At 38.2% G+C, this 16,648-nt stretch overlaps 3 protein-coding genes across 4 annotated transcripts; 2 read left to right on the plus strand and 1 right to left on the minus strand.

Annotated features, from left to right (window-relative positions):
• Positions 1 to 36: 36 nt before the first annotated feature.
• On the minus strand, positions 37 to 3,533 carry gnptg (N-acetylglucosamine-1-phosphate transferase subunit gamma). Its single transcript, XM_053341741.1, has 11 exons — positions 3,409 to 3,533; positions 3,233 to 3,287; positions 2,864 to 2,931; positions 2,655 to 2,709; positions 2,431 to 2,514; positions 2,231 to 2,324; positions 1,806 to 1,920; positions 1,633 to 1,715; positions 1,367 to 1,495; positions 1,184 to 1,265; positions 37 to 1,087 (listed from the first exon to the last, which is right to left on the minus strand). Exons 1-11 carry the CDS (start codon positions 3,473 to 3,475, stop codon positions 1,008 to 1,010), a joined length of 912 nt encoding a protein of 303 aa, XP_053197716.1. The 5' UTR covers positions 3,476 to 3,533; the 3' UTR covers positions 37 to 1,007.
• Positions 3,534 to 3,600: 67 nt separating this feature from the next.
• tsr3 (TSR3 ribosome maturation factor) lies at positions 3,601 to 6,410 on the plus strand. 2 transcript variants are annotated; one of them, XM_053341742.1, is made up of 6 exons: positions 3,601 to 4,011; positions 4,388 to 4,598; positions 4,883 to 5,076; positions 5,171 to 5,338; positions 5,742 to 5,796; positions 6,113 to 6,405. In XM_053341742.1, exons 1-6 carry the CDS (start codon positions 3,891 to 3,893, stop codon positions 6,240 to 6,242), a joined length of 879 nt encoding a protein of 292 aa, XP_053197717.1. In that variant the 5' UTR covers positions 3,601 to 3,890; the 3' UTR covers positions 6,243 to 6,405. The 2 variants fall into 2 exon arrangements, with proteins under 2 accessions (XP_053197717.1, XP_053197718.1); XM_053341743.1 differs by lacking the exon at positions 5,171 to 5,338 and having other exon boundaries at positions 6,113 to 6,410.
• Positions 6,411 to 8,191: 1,781 nt separating this feature from the next.
• On the plus strand, positions 8,192 to 16,402 carry pdpk1b (3-phosphoinositide dependent protein kinase 1b). Its single transcript, XM_053341734.1, has 14 exons — positions 8,192 to 8,307; positions 10,245 to 10,526; positions 10,668 to 10,710; positions 10,836 to 10,973; positions 11,084 to 11,228; positions 11,344 to 11,441; positions 11,748 to 11,823; positions 11,945 to 12,013; positions 12,393 to 12,489; positions 12,636 to 12,809; positions 12,941 to 13,158; positions 13,380 to 13,437; positions 13,734 to 13,886; positions 14,038 to 16,402. Exons 1-14 carry the CDS (start codon positions 8,284 to 8,286, stop codon positions 14,149 to 14,151), a joined length of 1,689 nt encoding a protein of 562 aa, XP_053197709.1. The 5' UTR covers positions 8,192 to 8,283; the 3' UTR covers positions 14,152 to 16,402.
• Positions 16,403 to 16,648: the final 246 nt, after the last annotated feature.

Below are 16,648 nucleotides of genomic sequence, written 5' to 3' on the forward strand. Positions count from 1 at the left end.
AGTAGGTTATATTCTCTTTGTGTGTGTTAGATGTGTTTATCTATTATGTGGATGTATTCTTGGTTTAGTTATATAATTTGATTACAACTTTCACATACCGCACTATTACATATAACAAAGCTGCCTCGTGCCTATAATCACTTTGTGGCCAAAACAGGTATAGATGTAGGTCACAAAGAGCAGCTGCAGGGTCAGGTGCTTCCTACACTACTACATGGTTTCATACTTTAACTTTTGGGGTCACAGGGAGGAAACTGAGGTGTAGATGAAGGCTGTTGTGTCACATTTTATTTACATAACTTTTTTCCTTTTGTTCTGACAATAATAGACATGAAACATAACAGTAATTTAATAAAATGCTCTTTATTTAGTCCAACGGGAGAGATTTTTTTGATTTTAATCCAATATTCTTGTAGATATGCCCTTGTAGTTGTATTTCCTCAAAGTGTCTCCAGTCTGACATAAGACATTCAGTTTTTAGTGCATTTGAAAAGCCTGGGAAATAAATAAGGTATTAGTATAATTCTTCAACCATAACAGATTTTTTCCTCCTTTTTATGATATGTGTAAAACACCTGAAGACATTTAAGTGTTGAGACATAAATACAGTAAGCTGCTTTTTTTTTTTTACTCTTTAAACTTTCCTTTTTTCTCTTAAATCCCTTTTAATATTTCTCAATCTGCTGCATGTTTACACAATGTCAACATGAAACAAGAGCTTCCTTTCTGTTGAAACGAGAGAAAAAAAAAGCCTGAGTGTCATTGTGTAGTTCCTCTGAAAGGTTTTACTCCTGCTGTAGAGTCTGGAACAATGTCATAATCCTCAAATGAGTTCAGTTTGTGTCTTTCACCCTTGTCAGGTAATATTTGATTTGCGGTCCTGTCTCCTCAGCGTCCAGCCAGTGTCTCTGCCGCTCGCACTGACCAACAAAATCTTCAAACCCAGTCAAGTGATAAAAGATATGAATGAAGAGTGGCGATGGTGATGCTGTCGCTGTGGGTGATTTTCAATGTAGATCAATAAGGCCATTATCTCCTCTTAAGTGTTGATCCCTACCCGTCTCACTCACTGTGGCCGTTGCTTCATCTGTGACATATGACAGAAGATATTACACACAAAACTGTTTTACTACATACTGAGTAAGATTGTCTTGATTGAGTGAAGATTGCGTAATTGACTTACCTGGCTTTGAATCAAAAGGAATATTGTGTTGACTGAGGAGAGCTTGCAGTCTTTCAATCTCTTCTCTCTGTTTTTGAAGGTCCTGTACAAAAATATATTAAGTAGAACATGTGAAGCAGTACTGTAATATTTGTATGTCTTTATTAGGAAAAGTACTTAAATCTTTGTAGTAAATATACACACCTCAGTACATTTTTGTAAAGAGTTGTCGGTCTGTGGATCGGCTATAACCTCTGGCGGCTTCACCTTTACCTTTTGGCTCTTCAGGAAACCAGCATCCTCAAAAATATCCCTCAGAAGATTATTATATCCCTGCAGTAAATATACACAGGATAATTTACATGAAAATGACAGTTGAGATGTGAAGAAGTGAAACTGAATGTAAATTGAATATGAACTATTCAGGAACCAGGATAGCATGAGTCATGTTGTTTCAAACTGCTTCTTACCTGCTCAGTAATAAGGCCTTCATAGCGAGCCTGCTCAGCTTCATCCCATTCCTTTTGTAGATTATCAGTCAGGCTCGGGTACACTTAAAAAAAGAGCGTACGAATGATAAATCACAATTATCACTGACTTAGCCTGCTTACTTGTGTGATGAGATGGTTCTTTAGTCTCTTACCTAAAAGAGAATGTGGATGGCAAACGAGTGGCGTCTCAAAGGTTAGTGAGTACACACAAGTGCTGGGCTCTGAGACTGCGGAAAGTTTGCTGTTCCCACTGCAGATAAGAATCACCTTCCGAAAAAATGACAAAGCACAACTTAAACAAGCTTTCCACTGTTCACATAATCAGTGACAGTGATTTTAGGTTGATCTATTGATTGGATATTTGATTCAAAACTGTCATGGCTCTGAGGTGACTACTTAAAAAAAAGTTAAATTAACTGTCATGGGCCTAGATTTACAGTTTTATACGAACTGATGAATTTGCAACTTAATCTGTCTTCTATTTGAGAATCAGAGACACTGACAGAGGAAACTTGTAGCCTGTCAATCTAGTTAAATAACTACCAGAATGAGTTTAAACATTTAAAACCCTACTAACCTTTGTTTCTCTGTTTCTGGTTCCGCAAGTATCCCCGTCTCTCATCCACATGCCTGTGAAAGTGTTGTTTGCTATTTCCCACTCCTGCCAGATCCTGTAATAGAAGAGGCTGCTTTTACAACACAACTCCAATTTACTGCCTACATTCCAATTATTCACATTTACATTAATGGTAAGAGGTTGTTTCTACTGCTTCTTACCCCAGTATCCCACTGTAGGCGTTCCATCTAAATGACTGCTCGTGTTGAGTGATGTTGTGAAATGGGCAGAATTCATATTTATACCTGAAAAGTAGGCAGTCACACAAATATCATGATGTTGGTTTTTCTAGATTATCTGATATAACATAACATCAACTAATCCACATTCAAAACAAAAGAATAAAAATGTAATGCTGACATGATATGTAAAGTTAAGTACTTACGTTGACTCTGATAGACTGAAGCACTTTCCAGCCAACCGATGAAGGTGAGCAGGGCCTTGAGAGAGACATGAGTGCTGACATGATTAGTGAATCCATTGATTAGATGATCAAAAGGTACATTTTTAACAGCTTGAAGTAATTATACAAATAATTTGCTTTCACAACACAAAGAGACAAGAGTAAATAACTGTCAAACTATTTTCTTTTACCAGACACTGGATTTGGTGTAACTTTAGGCTGTAGTCTGTTTCCTTGAGCCAGAAAAGGATTGTTCAACCTGAACAGAGAAAACAATCTGTCAGAACATAAAGGGGGCTAAGAAGAAATAGAAGAAGAAAGAGAAGGGTGGGAGCACACTGACAGACATCATTTTTGCTTTATCAGAATCAGGGTCATCTTTATTAGCACATACTAGGAATGTGACTAACACACAATAACAATAATCTTCAAAAATATACACAAGGAATGACTTTATACAGGTGAAACAGTTTCTGTGGACTGCAAACAGGACACAAATAGTGCAAAGAAGTTAAGACTTGCTGAGATCAATATTAAATGGTAATACATATATAACGAACCCAAATGTGTTTGGCTCCTCGACTATCTTCATTTTACCGGCGATTCCATGTTTTACTGTGTAAAAAAAAACAATAAAACAGCACAACTCAATTGAATTACCACACAAGAGGCGCATCTGGTTTGGCATTACTATCATAATATCAGAGTACACTGAGCGGAGTGTACAAGTACTTACTGAAAAGAGACGCACAGACCATCCACAGCCTTAATAAGTCATATACTCCACTATAAAAACAGTGCATGGCTGTTTTTGAAAGACTAATAAAATGTGTTTCCGGTTTTCGTTTTTTAGCTACTTGATGGTCGTTTGTCAGGTGACAGATCACGTGAGGTAAAATAAGATGTACGCATGCGCTCTCTGCTTCGTCAACTGCGACGTGAAGTCCACGATACAAAGTGGAGAAAACCAACTAAACTGTATTTTGAATTATTTACAAAGCACGACTGATGCGAGTTTTTATTGTGATGATATCTGTGGGTTTGTAAAGAGTGTACGCGACGATAAAATACGAAACATTTGTTTCTTTCAATTATCTTTTTCAAACATGCTCGTGGTAGCTGGCTGGCTAATAGCGTGCAACATGTAAACAGCTACGGTTTAGTTTGAACAGCGACAGTAATCAGACAATACATAACTAGCTGTCCACTAGGTGCAACATGGGACGAAAGAAACAGGGCAAAATGGTGCGCTCTGACAACAAGGGCAAAGACAGAGCGCACAAAATGAAAGGGAAAACCTTAGAGGCCTTTACAGAAGAAATGCACTCTGCATTTGAAGGTAAAGATGCATTTAATATTGAGTAGAGTTTACAAAGTACAGTGGTTATCCAGCATAAAATTGTAAAAGTAAACCTTTGTTAACAAAGTAGATGTACATCATTTAAAATATGACTTTAAATGAGTTTAGACCCATCAGGCATTGACATGTTGGTTTATTAATGTTATGATTTCATAGTTGTAACAAGTTGACAATTCATGTTATTTTAAAATTGTCTGATTTGATATATGACAGCACACCATCATTGTCAACCAAATATGTGATGAATAAATTGGTTGAAGAGCAATGTATTTGAGGAAAGAGTGTGTTCCTGAGTGTGTTGACACTGACAACATAATGTGTCTTCTATTGACTGTCACTTGGTTGTTTTTTTCAGCGAGTCTTCACCTGGAGGAGGGAGCAGAGGCTCCTCAGGTCAAACTGCCATGTCCACTTGCCATGTGGGAACTTGGTCACTGTGATCCCAAACGTTGCACTGGCAGAAAGTTGGTACGCAAGGGATTTGTGCGCAACCTGCGCCTCAGTCAGAGATTTAACGGACTCATACTGAGTCCAATGGGCACAAAGTATGTGACGCCAGCTGACAGGTGTGTTGAGTTCCATCCTCCATGCTGCACTATTTACAATCTCTGCCAGCCTGCAAAGAGTACATCTGTATTTTTTTCCCTTTATTATAGCTCAGGCTGATGATACACAAGACAAGTTATAAAGTGCTACAGAAAACAGTTAAATGTAAAAATCAAATAAAAATTGTGCACTTTATTAATCTGTCCATTGGTTTTTGCGTGCAAGTGCTCTCAATTAGTGTCATTAATGAATTTGAATGAAACAGTTTGTGGTAAAAGAATATTGTGTGGGTCTTCATTCACAGAGAGATTGTGGCCCACAGTGGATTAGCAGTGATTGATTGCTCCTGGGCCAAACTGGAGGAAACTCCCTTCAGTAAGATGATTGGAAGTCATCCCAGGTTACTGCCGTATCTCGTAGCTGCGAACCCCGTCAACTATGGCAAGCCTTGCAAGTTATCTTGTGTTGAGGCGTTTGCTGCCACATTCTGTATCGTAGGTAAGATTTGAGCTGGTGGGTTTTGTTTGTAGTTACTCTGAAATGGTTGCTGACACATTGGCGAAATTCTGACACACTGTATTTGACTGTTCAGGTTTTGAAGAACTAGCAATGCTTTTGTTGAAGAAATTCAAGTGGGGGACAGTGTTCCTGGACCTGAATAAAGACCTGCTGCAACGCTACGCTGCATGCCAGTCAGAGGAAGAGCTGCTCGCTGTAGAACAGGATTATCTTACAGCTAAACCAGAGGAGGAGGAGTTTGGTAAAATGGGGGATAAATATGTCGGGGTCTCATTCAGTGTGTGTGTGTTTTCCCAATATTTTCTTGTAACAGTGGTGATGGTCATTGTGTTTATTCTCACACATCAAGTTTAATTGATTTTGCTTCATGCTTAAAATCATACAACACCATTCTTAAAGATTTTAAGCTTCATAAATTATGTAAAAGTAATATAACTAAGCAAAATTGGGGACAATGATACTCGGGCATGGTACAAGGCAAACAGGTCTAGTGTGAGTACGGCCTTAAAGGTCTGGAACCAGGCTCATTGTTTTCTGCATCTGTTGAAAGTTGCCCCATACATTGAGAGATGCTATTTGTGTCTGACTTTGTTGTTGAAATAATGATCTTCTCAACATAAGCTAAGAATGTATCTTGTTCACAGATCCATTTGATGTTGACTCAGGAATGGAGTGTATGAATCTCAACAGACGTCAGTGGTAAGTGTTTTGTATTGCACACGAGGGCATTAAATAACTTCTACTAGAATGAGGTGACGCATTCATTGATGAATGCAGTATCAGAATTGATCCCATAGTTTTGCTGCCAACTATGTTCAATTGTATCATCTGCATTCTCAGGGTTTTTTTCCCCTGAGGTTATGTCACTTCATACAACTGTAAAATTTGCAACTGTGTGACCTGTTGTGACTTACAGTAGACTTAAATTAGAAATTAAAACTTTTTGTATACTCTTACAAAATAAATCTGTGTATCCCTTATGAGTTTAAGATGCATGTGTCATTTCTCTGTTTAGTGTCCCAGAAGACGATTCTAGTGAGGATACTGATGCATCAGAGGACGAGGACGATGAAGATGAAAAAGCAGAAAAAAATGATGAGTCAACGACAGTCTCACATAATGAAGAAGAAGAGACAGAATCATGATAAAGCACATTTAAACTGAATCCATTTAATACAAGGATTAGTGAATGTTTTTCAACATTACTTCTACATAAGTTGAAAGCTCTTTTGAGCTATCCAGTTTTGTACAAATAACCAAAACAATATGAAAACTCAATAAATGTATGTTTTTTTGTATTTAAATGCAGATGAAATAAATTAAAATTTGTATCCTTCATTCAGTTTAAGTTTCATATTGGGATGTTGTCAGAGTTTAAATTGGATGGTTTGGTTTGGATCAATAGTGACATAATCACATCTTGTTATTATGATGCACTTATTTATATATTACTTATTTATAATATACTTATGTGCAATGCAATATATATTTGTATATATTTAAATTTCTTTCTGTTATTAAATATTCTAATAAGAACTAGAACACAAAAAGGCCAAATTTCACTGCCTTCAGTGTTGCCGACTGCTGTATTGTTCATGTGACAGTAAAACCTCTTGAATGGTTTGATCAGTTAAAGCAGAGTTGGGAGCTGTGTGAATTCACACTGTTTACATAAAAGTTATAACTGCAGATAAGACTTGTAGATGCACCCTGGAGTATTAAGGTCACATGTAGGAAAAAAAGAGAGTCAATATTTTGAGAAAAAAGTTGTGTCATTATATTCAAATGGTAATATGAGGCCTACAATAAAAAAGTTGTCATTTTATGAGAATAAATTTAAGCTATGAGAAAAATTAATAACATGGAGAGTGCAAGTGAAAATATCAGGGAAGTCTGCTACCTGTGATGAAATGAGGAATGGGGAGAAAGTTGTGAAGAATACTTGTAGGCTAGTACTACTGGTATATGTTTCATAAATAAAGAAATACTTAATCGTTTGACATATCTGCTCTGTTATTATAAGTATTGGGATTTTTAAATGATTGGAAGAAATTCCCTCTTTCTATATCTGATATAAGGACTTTATTTTCGTTATGACCTTTTTCTTGTAGAATTACAACTTGTTTTGCTTTTAGAATAAGATAACTTATTCTTGTATTTCAAGTTTTTATTACTATTTTCCTCATAAAATTGTGACTTTGTTCTTGTATTATTGCTTTTTCCTTGTAGAATCATAATTATAATATGACTTTCTTTAAATTGACAACTTAATTCTTATGACTTTTCTTGTAGAATTAAGACTTTGTTTTTGTAGTATGACTTTTTTCAAATAGAATTATGACTTCTTTTGAATTATAACTTTATACAATTTCTTATAATATGAGGATTAGGACTTTATTCATGTAATTTTGCAGCTATTTTCTCATATAATACATAATGTATATACTTTATTGTAACTTTGTAATGACTTTTGTAGTTACGACTGTTTTTGTAATATTTTGACTTTTTTCTTGTAATATATCTTTTTATTGTAGAATTATGATTGCTCTTGCAATATTATGACTTTATTATTGTAGAATCACTTTATTTGTTTAATGTTATGACTTTTTTGTAGGATTATAACTTCATTCTTCTAATTTTATAACTTTTTCTTAGAGAATTAGCCTTATTCTTGTATTGACTTTTTTCTTGTACAATTACAATGTTATTGTTGTAATTGTATGACTCTTCGTAGATTTACGATCATATCCTTGTAATATTATATATTTTTTAGTATAATTACCACTTAATTATTTTTTTAAAAAATTCAGGAATTACGACTTTATTCTCGTTATGTTATGACTCGTCACCTCAAAGAAATATTTTCTGCCAGTGTGAACCTGATACTCCGTAGTGTAAATGAACCTCGCTGCAAAGCATTACTAATCAAACTACACCAGAGCGGCACAGAGAGTTTCTACATGTCACTGTGTGTATTTTTAATGATCAACTGCATCAGTGAGATGAAGCAGAGTATGTTGTAAATGTGGCGGAGGGGGGGCGGACACAGCGGGACTCTCCTCTGCTGTCCTGCGGTAACATTGTTGTGGAACGACGTCACAGCTCGAAAATGAAGGCGCAGAGGCAGCCATTACTGGAGCTTCTCTAATTATTTTTATTCCAAATAAATACTCGCGGAAAACTCTCATGGCAAGAGCTACAAGTCAGCTGGTAAGTGTTGCAGCTTTAACTTGAATATCAGCTCGAAGCCGGTGCTCTAAATGTGCAGTGTGGGGGCTGTTTTGACAACAAATAGTTACCTCGGGCCTTCATGTTGAAGAGCGCTGCTAGCCGCAAAAGACCGTTTAACGTTAGCTCCAAGCTAATGTTGGCTAACACAACACTTAACATTTGCTACGTTGTACTCGGCTTTCGTGCGATGTTTTTAGCTTCTTCGACTGATTTGGCGCCGACGTAGCACTTACTGTTAGTTTTATAGGATGTATGGGCAGTTTCTCTTTGCTATGTATCTGTTGGCTAATATGAGCTAAACAGCTTCGCGCTTTCCCGAGCGATGCCACCACTGGCTAAGCTAACAGTAGCTAGCCGTATTACGTCCCACCTTCTCGGTTAGAAAGCTTTATTAAAGTTAACGTTGTGCAGTTCACTTGTCAACCTTTTACCTGTCACATTCGACACTAATGACGGCACTATAACTTTGTGTATGATAAAGTAACGTCGCTGTGAAAGTGGTGTTACGGGTTTTGAAGTTAGTTGTTACCTGGCTTGCTAACGTGAACGCTGGCTAATTTGCAGGCTGTAAGTTTATAACTCGCTGTCAGAGATGGCCGGCATTATTTGACAAGGCAGCAGGAGCTAACGCTAGCCTCCTAGCAGAGAAAGTTCGCACAGGCCTGATGCTGCCCGAGTACTCAGGGTTATGTTAATGTTAGCTGGCGTTTTTCTATCAAACACTACACGGATGATTAATAGTAAATGGCCAGGAGATAGTTATATGGCCAGTAGGCAACCATATAGTCAAGTCCGGATAAAGGCAGCTAAATGGCCACACCTTGGTTTTGAATGAGAAAAAGCTAGGCCAACTCAACTAACGTTGACTTGAGTTGTAACCCGAACAGCAGTGTGTTATAGTAGTTCAGTAAGTTAAAAATAACTAAAGTTGGGACAAGCACAAAACGAGTAATCGGAAAGCACAACCTGTCGCTGTTTATCTTTACAGTGTTCAGCTATCATTTGGTGTATTCCTCACCACTATTGTGTTAGCTGCCATGACAATTTTGATCATGTACATACAATCATTATGTACGTGATCAAAGTTCAGTGGAGTTTGAGGTAGTAAGAACAGTTGTCACATGAAAGCAGGATCATTGACATAGTTAGTCAAGTGGAGGGTGGGACCACCAGGCTCAGAAGCGGCTTCTTCAATAGTTGTTACATGTCCTTATCATTTTTGACTATGGTCCTTAAGTGGTCTCACTTTAGAATGCATGTCAAGCTTTTTTAGCTACAGTAGATTTAATATGGCGACTTTGGAAAGTGTGTGTGTACACTATATGGTCCAGATTCTCTAAGACCCATCTCATCTAGTGTCAAGTACACATTTTCAGCTAGAGGCTGGGTAATAACTTGTTTTGTAGGACATTATATTGTTTGAATTTTACAGTTTGCTGCACCAATAAATGTAACAAATTCTATATATTATTTTGACTGGGCAATATATCAGTATCTTCTGTTTAATTCCTGTCACTAATGTGCCATCTTATTTATTAGTGGTGAAAATACATTGACATGACAGCTCAAACTGCTGAACACCAACTAGACATTGTGACATTTTCCATAAACAGATGTTATATAAATGGATATTGGAAGCAGTTGTCATAGTTGTTGTTATATTCCAAGATTTAAGATTCAAGGTTGTCGGACATTATTGAGCCTAACTTGCCCGGCACACCTGTTGTTAAAAATGATGAAGGGGACAAATAATGCAATTACAGTGTTAGTGTTTGACTGCATTAGATGGTGCCCTTTGACAGTTTGAAGCAAGGATGCACTGTGCCTAATATTCTTCAAGTGATGATGTACTATTTAAACCACATCACCCTGCTAATATATTCTGAATGCTCCCTCTCTCTCTCTCTCTCTTCCAGTATGATGTTGTGCCCATTCAGCCCAGCGTTGTCATTTGTTCCTGCTCGCATCCATCAATGGTAAGAAACCACCCTGACTCCTGCTCGCCACTTGCTATCCCAGGCGCAAGCAGTAGCCACTGTCCCAGCATGGAGGGCTCGGCCTCAGGGGCCCGTGCTGTAGGAGCGTCTGCCAGCAGCCAGGGCTCAGACCTCCGCACACAGCCGGCTGCTCAGCCACGCAAGAAGAAACCAGAAGACTTCAGATTTGGCAAGATACTGGGAGAGGGCTCCTTCTCAACGGTATGCAAATACATCCCACTGAGCTTTTGAATTATACTGGAGTAAATGTTACGTGATTCATTTGAGGTAAATTTTCTCTTACGTCTGTCATGAAAGTAATATACCATGTTGTTGTTTTTTGTTTGTTTGATTTTTCTCAAGGTTGTCCTGGCAAGAGAGCAGTTAACGGCAAAAGAATATGCAAGTAAGTAGTAATCCACCAACTTTTGGTTAATTTAGGGAATTACATTTATTTATTAAAATAGAAAAGTTGTTGAGTGTATTTTACTACTTTGCTTACTGTTTTCTTTCCTTTTTCCTCTTTTCCAGTTAAGATTTTAGAGAAGCGGCATATTATGAAGGAGAACAAAGCCCAGTACGTGAAAAGAGAAAGGGATTTGATGTCAAATCTAGATCACCCATTCTTCGTCAAGCTCTACTTCACATTTCAAGATGATGAGAAGTTGTGTATCCTCAAACAAATTGAATTTGTCATGAAATATTGTATGTTAAAGACTTACCAGTTGTTTTGTGTAGATGTCTTGTAATCACAGTGATCCTTAACTAGCTTTTTTTAGATTTTGGTCTCAGCTACGCTAAGAATGGAGAGCTCCTGAAATACATTCGCAAAATTGGTTCATTTGATGAGACCTGCACTAGATTCTACTCCGCTGAAATAGTTTGTGCTCTAGAATACTTACACAATAAGGGGATAATACATAGGTAAGACTTTCTTACTATTTATAATGCATTGTCTGTTCTTTTTGCATTTTCTTAGCATCATCAAACCGTGTGAAGTGTTGTCCACTTAATTTATATCTTGCTCTGTTCATTTCAGAGATCTGAAACCAGAGAATATTCTTCTGAGTGAAGAGATGCACGTCCAGATAACAGATTTTGGAACAGCAAAACAGTTATCATCGGACAGTAAGCAAGGTACAACAACAATCAGAACGTCAGTGGTTTGATCCCTGACTCCTCCTGTCCGCATGTTGAAGTGTGGTCAATATTCTGAATCCCAATTTGCTCCTGATGGTTGTGCTACCACCTTACAAGGTAGCTTTCTACCATCGGTGTATGAGTGTGAATCAGTGAATGAGCAGCAGAAACATTGTAAAGCGCGTTGGATAAAAGTGTGCAGCCAATTACCATTAGCATAATGAATATGGCATTTAACATTCTGTGAGCACTATAAACGCAATCCTGTCTCTTTTTTTACCATCTATTTTCATGTTTTGGCAGCGAGAGCGAACTCCTTTGTTGGAACAGCACAGTATGTGTCTCCAGAGCTGCTAACGGAGAAATCAGCCTGCAAGAGGTAATCAGGTTTAGTCATCATGCAGCTCGTACATTTGCTAATCATTGTTTTCATTTTTTGACAGATAAGCCTGGCATCACATCACTAAGTTTATTACTCTGTGTTCATTTTTTTCTCTTAGCTCTGACCTCTGGGCCTTGGGATGTATTATCTATCAGCTGGTGGCTGGTTTACCACCGTTCAGAGCTGGGTAAGTATAATGGGAGTGTTTTTGTTGCAACTCAGTTAATTGTCAATAGTTCATGCTTGTATAATGGCCAATCAGGGGTGCTTTGGTAGTCAAAGTGTTAGGGCACATACCACATAACCGTTTGATTCCAGCACGGGGACCATTGTTGCATGTCATACCTCATATACTGACTCTCTACAATGTGACTGTCTAAGATAGGCAAAAACACCCAACAATATGTGTGGGTAACAAGTTTACTATTCAGTGTTATTTCAAGTGCAACAATTACTGGGCTTGAGAGTAAGTAGTTTCACACTAGCAAACAACATTTCACTTTATACACTCTTTTAACAGTTTTTTTTTTCTCCATTTCCCTTGTGTGTTTCATACATTAATGTAGAAACGAGTACCTAATATTCCAGAAGATCATAAAGTTGGAGTATGAATTCCCAGAGAAATTCTTCCCAAGAGCCAAGGATCTTGTCAAACAGCTTTTGGTAAGTCATCTTAGGGAATAATTCATACATGTTAAATGCAATTAAATGTAACTTTGGAAACAAATTTGTCTGTGCCAGTGTTATTTAAGTGTTATTTAAGTGCTTGTACACTGAATGAAAACGCATCATATCTGTTTTTCCTTCAGTCACTGGACCCCTCAAAGCGGATTGGGTGTGAAGAGATGGGAGGGTATGACCCTTTGAGGCAGCACCCCTTCTTTGACACCATCTCCTGGAGTGACCTACACCTACAGACACCCCCCAAGCTGACACCATACCTGCCAGCCATGTCTGAGGATGATGAGGACTGCTATGGGAACGTAAGATGTTTTAATTCTCTCTTATTTTTTATTTTTTGATTGCATCAATTGTATTCAAATGCAGGCTTAAGTTACAATGTTTTACAAACAGATCCTCAGCCAAACATCTCTTGTCTTATTTCCAACCACAGTACGACGACCTCCTGAGCCAGTTCAGCAACATGCAGGTGGCCCAATCCAGCTCATCACACTCCCTGTCACCACACGAATCCACGCCCCCACAGAGGTCCAGCAGCAACATTGAGCAGTACATCCACGACCTGGACAACAACTCCTTTGAGCTGGACCTGCAGTTCACTGAAGAGGAGAAGCTGCTATTGCTGGACAAACAAACCACTGGAAACCCCTGGTAAACACCTGACGATTGACAATCTGTTTGTGTCCGTTTAAATCTGAGTCATTCTTGAATTGAAATCTTATGCATGTCCAAAAAACAAAAAGTGAAACTAAGTTAACTGCAATTATAATGTTGTAGATGAGTATTTATGTTGCTGTCAATGCACATTTGTTATTGATGAAGGAGTATAATGGAGGGTGTTGTTGTTAATCTGCTTTTGCTTGATCACATAGGCACCAGTTTGTTGAGAATAACCTGATCCTGAAAATGGGCCCAGTGGACAAACGAAAGGTGGGTGAATTCTTGTCCATATCATTTATTTTTTCATATTTATTGTATATTTAAAAATATGACAAGTTTGACAAGTTTTCTGACAGTTAGATTACACTGTAGCTGTGTTTTTTTGATAGCTTCTAAGTACAGTTTGAACAGGTTTTCCAGTTGGCTCAGTATCTGAAGTATTGCTCTGACTGCTGACTTATAGAAAGTAAAGGGGAATTCCCTGCTGTGGCGAGGAAAGTGTTGTGGCCTAGTAGCCCCCTCTGTTGGTGAACTAATGTCTCGAGACGTGTGGCATTCCATTGCAGGGTCTGTTTGCTCGACGGAGACAGCTGCTTCTCACTGAAGGACCACACCTGTACTACGTGGATCCTGTCAACAAGGTCCTGAAAGGGGAGATTCCTTGGTCCTTAGAGCTACGTCCTGAGGCCAAGAACTTCAAAACCTTCTTTGTTCACACGGTACATGACTTTCCGATGTCTGTCCAGCATATTTTCCTCCAGCAACATGTTGATACTTGTCCACTGTTTAGAATCTCTCCTCATATGTGGTTTACTTTTTTTAATAGTGTTTTTTTTTGTTTTGTTTTTTCCTTTCTTGTGATGTTTGTAGCCTAACCGAACATACTATTTGATGGACCCCAGCGGAAATGCTGACAGATGGTGCAAGAAGATCCAGGAAGTGTGGAGAAAGATCTATCAAAGGCACCAAAACCCTGGCCTATAGGGGCACAGTTCCTCCTGTGGCCACTCCTCTTAGCTCTGAGGCCAATCACTGAGCAGAGTAACACCCTCTTTAGTGCCCTTCATCACCGCAATGTAAACAAACTCTTAGAGACGCTGGCATCTAGACCTTGTTTGTTTTCCTGAGTAGAACATGGGAAAAATACAACTTTGGATTCAGGGTTGCTTTGCTTGTTCTTTGTGCTCTCTGTGAGGCTTCTATTGCATTTTTCCATGTATGGATGATAAGACTACCACCATGCACATCTGCTTTTTGTACATTCTGCAGGGGGAAGGAGAAGGGCAAGCTTGTGTGTAGAGGGACGCAAGCTTGGGTACCGCTAGGACTATCTCAAATGCAAGGACTGGTTTCCTGCTTCAATGATACCATAACATAAAATCTAGCTTTTGTGAACCAGAGCCTATCCTGATATCTTAATTAAACCATATCCTAATCCTACATCATATGTGCAAGCTGTAGTCAGCCCCACTTCTACTGCATATACTCCATAGTTGTAACAGATACTGTAAGCTGATTCAGTCTCACACGTTTACCAAACTCAAATCCTATATATATTTTTGTCAGAGCCCAAATATTCCCACGGTATTTGAGTTGTTTTTTTTTTTTTTGTTTTTTTGTTTTTTTAGTCTCCTGGTACTTGCTTATTGCAGTCCAATTAAGGTCTCGATGTAACAAAGCAGAGTGCCGGTCTGCAGTGAGACATGGGTCTGAATCAGTCTCTGTATAAGTGTGAGCCTTCCATAGCCGTTACTGAGGATGTATTGCTAACAGGGGGCGGGTAAACATGCCACTAGCTTGTACTTCCTAATCATAACTTGCTTATCTTTCCTGCATGGCCAGTTTTGTAGCTCAGCCTTGTCCGCTTCTCTCTCCTAGGGCACTGGAGATATAGTTTATTCAAGTTTAAAGGTGGGTATTTTTGACTGCATTGGCAACCATAGCGAATATTATTGGATGATTTGGCTGTTCTGTACCATTCACTGGCTATTTCTTTGTGGTGTGAATTCTTCAATTATTTTTTTTTTTCATTATTTTAATTTTTATTGGTGGGATAGTCTGCTCATCTTCAGTACGTCCTATTGAAAAGAAAATCTTATGTGCTGACCACCCCATGCTGAACAGAAAACCTTCATCAACAGAGATACATACACATACTATCATTCTCGGAAGCAATCACAGTAAAGCTTTTGTCCCTGGACAAGATGGCAGAACTGCCTCATCGGGCTCACTGGTCGTCGTCTTTTTTTTCTTTTCTTTTTTTTTCCATTCTGATGTTTGGCCCAATAGAAATTAAAGCGATTGATTTACCTTGTGCTCTTGTTTTAGCAATATGTATTATCATAATGCTTTTAATTTTTGACATATTACCTTAAGGTCCTATCCAAAGGTCCTCTTCCTTCAGCTGAGTCTGTGTGTGCAGTGTGTGACTGGAGTATAGGTGAATAGGACCCTCTGGCCCTGGGGCCCAGGGCTCGATGTGGTTGGATGTCAGTTAAAGGATATCTATCTGATCCAAATAACCGAGGAAATTGCTGTATCTGTCTATAAAGTTGAGGAAACACTCATGAGAAGTGTTTGCCTCTAGTTAGAAAAATTGTATGAATCAAGTTGATGGCAGTCGGTTACATTGTGTATGGAAACTCTACCTGACTTGTAACTGACTAGAACTGTGATGTACAGATGATGTATTATTAAAATCTGAAGCAAGTAATGCAATGATATTAGGATACAGTTTTTGTATTTTTATTCTTGTATAAGGTTATTTGATGGCTATTGTTTAGCCTCTAGTTCATTCTGTGTTATTTAAATTCTAATATATGAATCATATTTGGATTGAAGTCATGTTCAGGGGCCATGTTGTGTATGTATTGAGATGTAAAGCCTTTGAATGTGAATAATTATTGTAAACTATAATATTTTACAGCTTTTTTCTTACTATATCATACATTTTCTATTTGCTCAGTGATTTAATCATATTCTGATAATTTAATGAACTTGTTCATTCTCTCTCTGATTATTTGTGCGCTAGGTCAGTAGATGTTGAATGATGAATTTTCCACTTAATGCTTGGTAGTCCAGTAATTAAAGCATGTAGGGATTTAGGCATACAAATAAAGCCACGTGTCCTGTCTTCTGTTGACAAACCACAGTCATGACACAGTAAAAGCAGCAGCATTCAGTGGCAATGGCATCTCACATTTTTGCAGCATGTAAATAAAGTACCGGCCCATTATCAATGTTTTGTGTCGTGGAAATTACTACTCCCTCAATACACACTTCGAACGCCTAAAATTTGTTCGGTCTCTCTAAAACGGCTTTCATGACGTTCACAGGCTTTCACTATCAAAATATATCGCATCTCCGTATCGAAAAGCGTCTGCAGATGAAGCCGAGGAGGACGTCTTCTCTCTGAAATAATTTATGCAAGTGTCTGCCAGCGCTGCTGGAGCGGGTCAGTTAGTAGGAGTGGCTGAGGAGC

This window comes from Scomber japonicus, chromosome 20, assembly GCF_027409825.1.
Source record: "Scomber japonicus isolate fScoJap1 chromosome 20, fScoJap1.pri, whole genome shotgun sequence".
Lineage (NCBI taxonomy): Eukaryota > Metazoa > Chordata > Actinopteri > Scombriformes > Scombridae > Scomber > Scomber japonicus.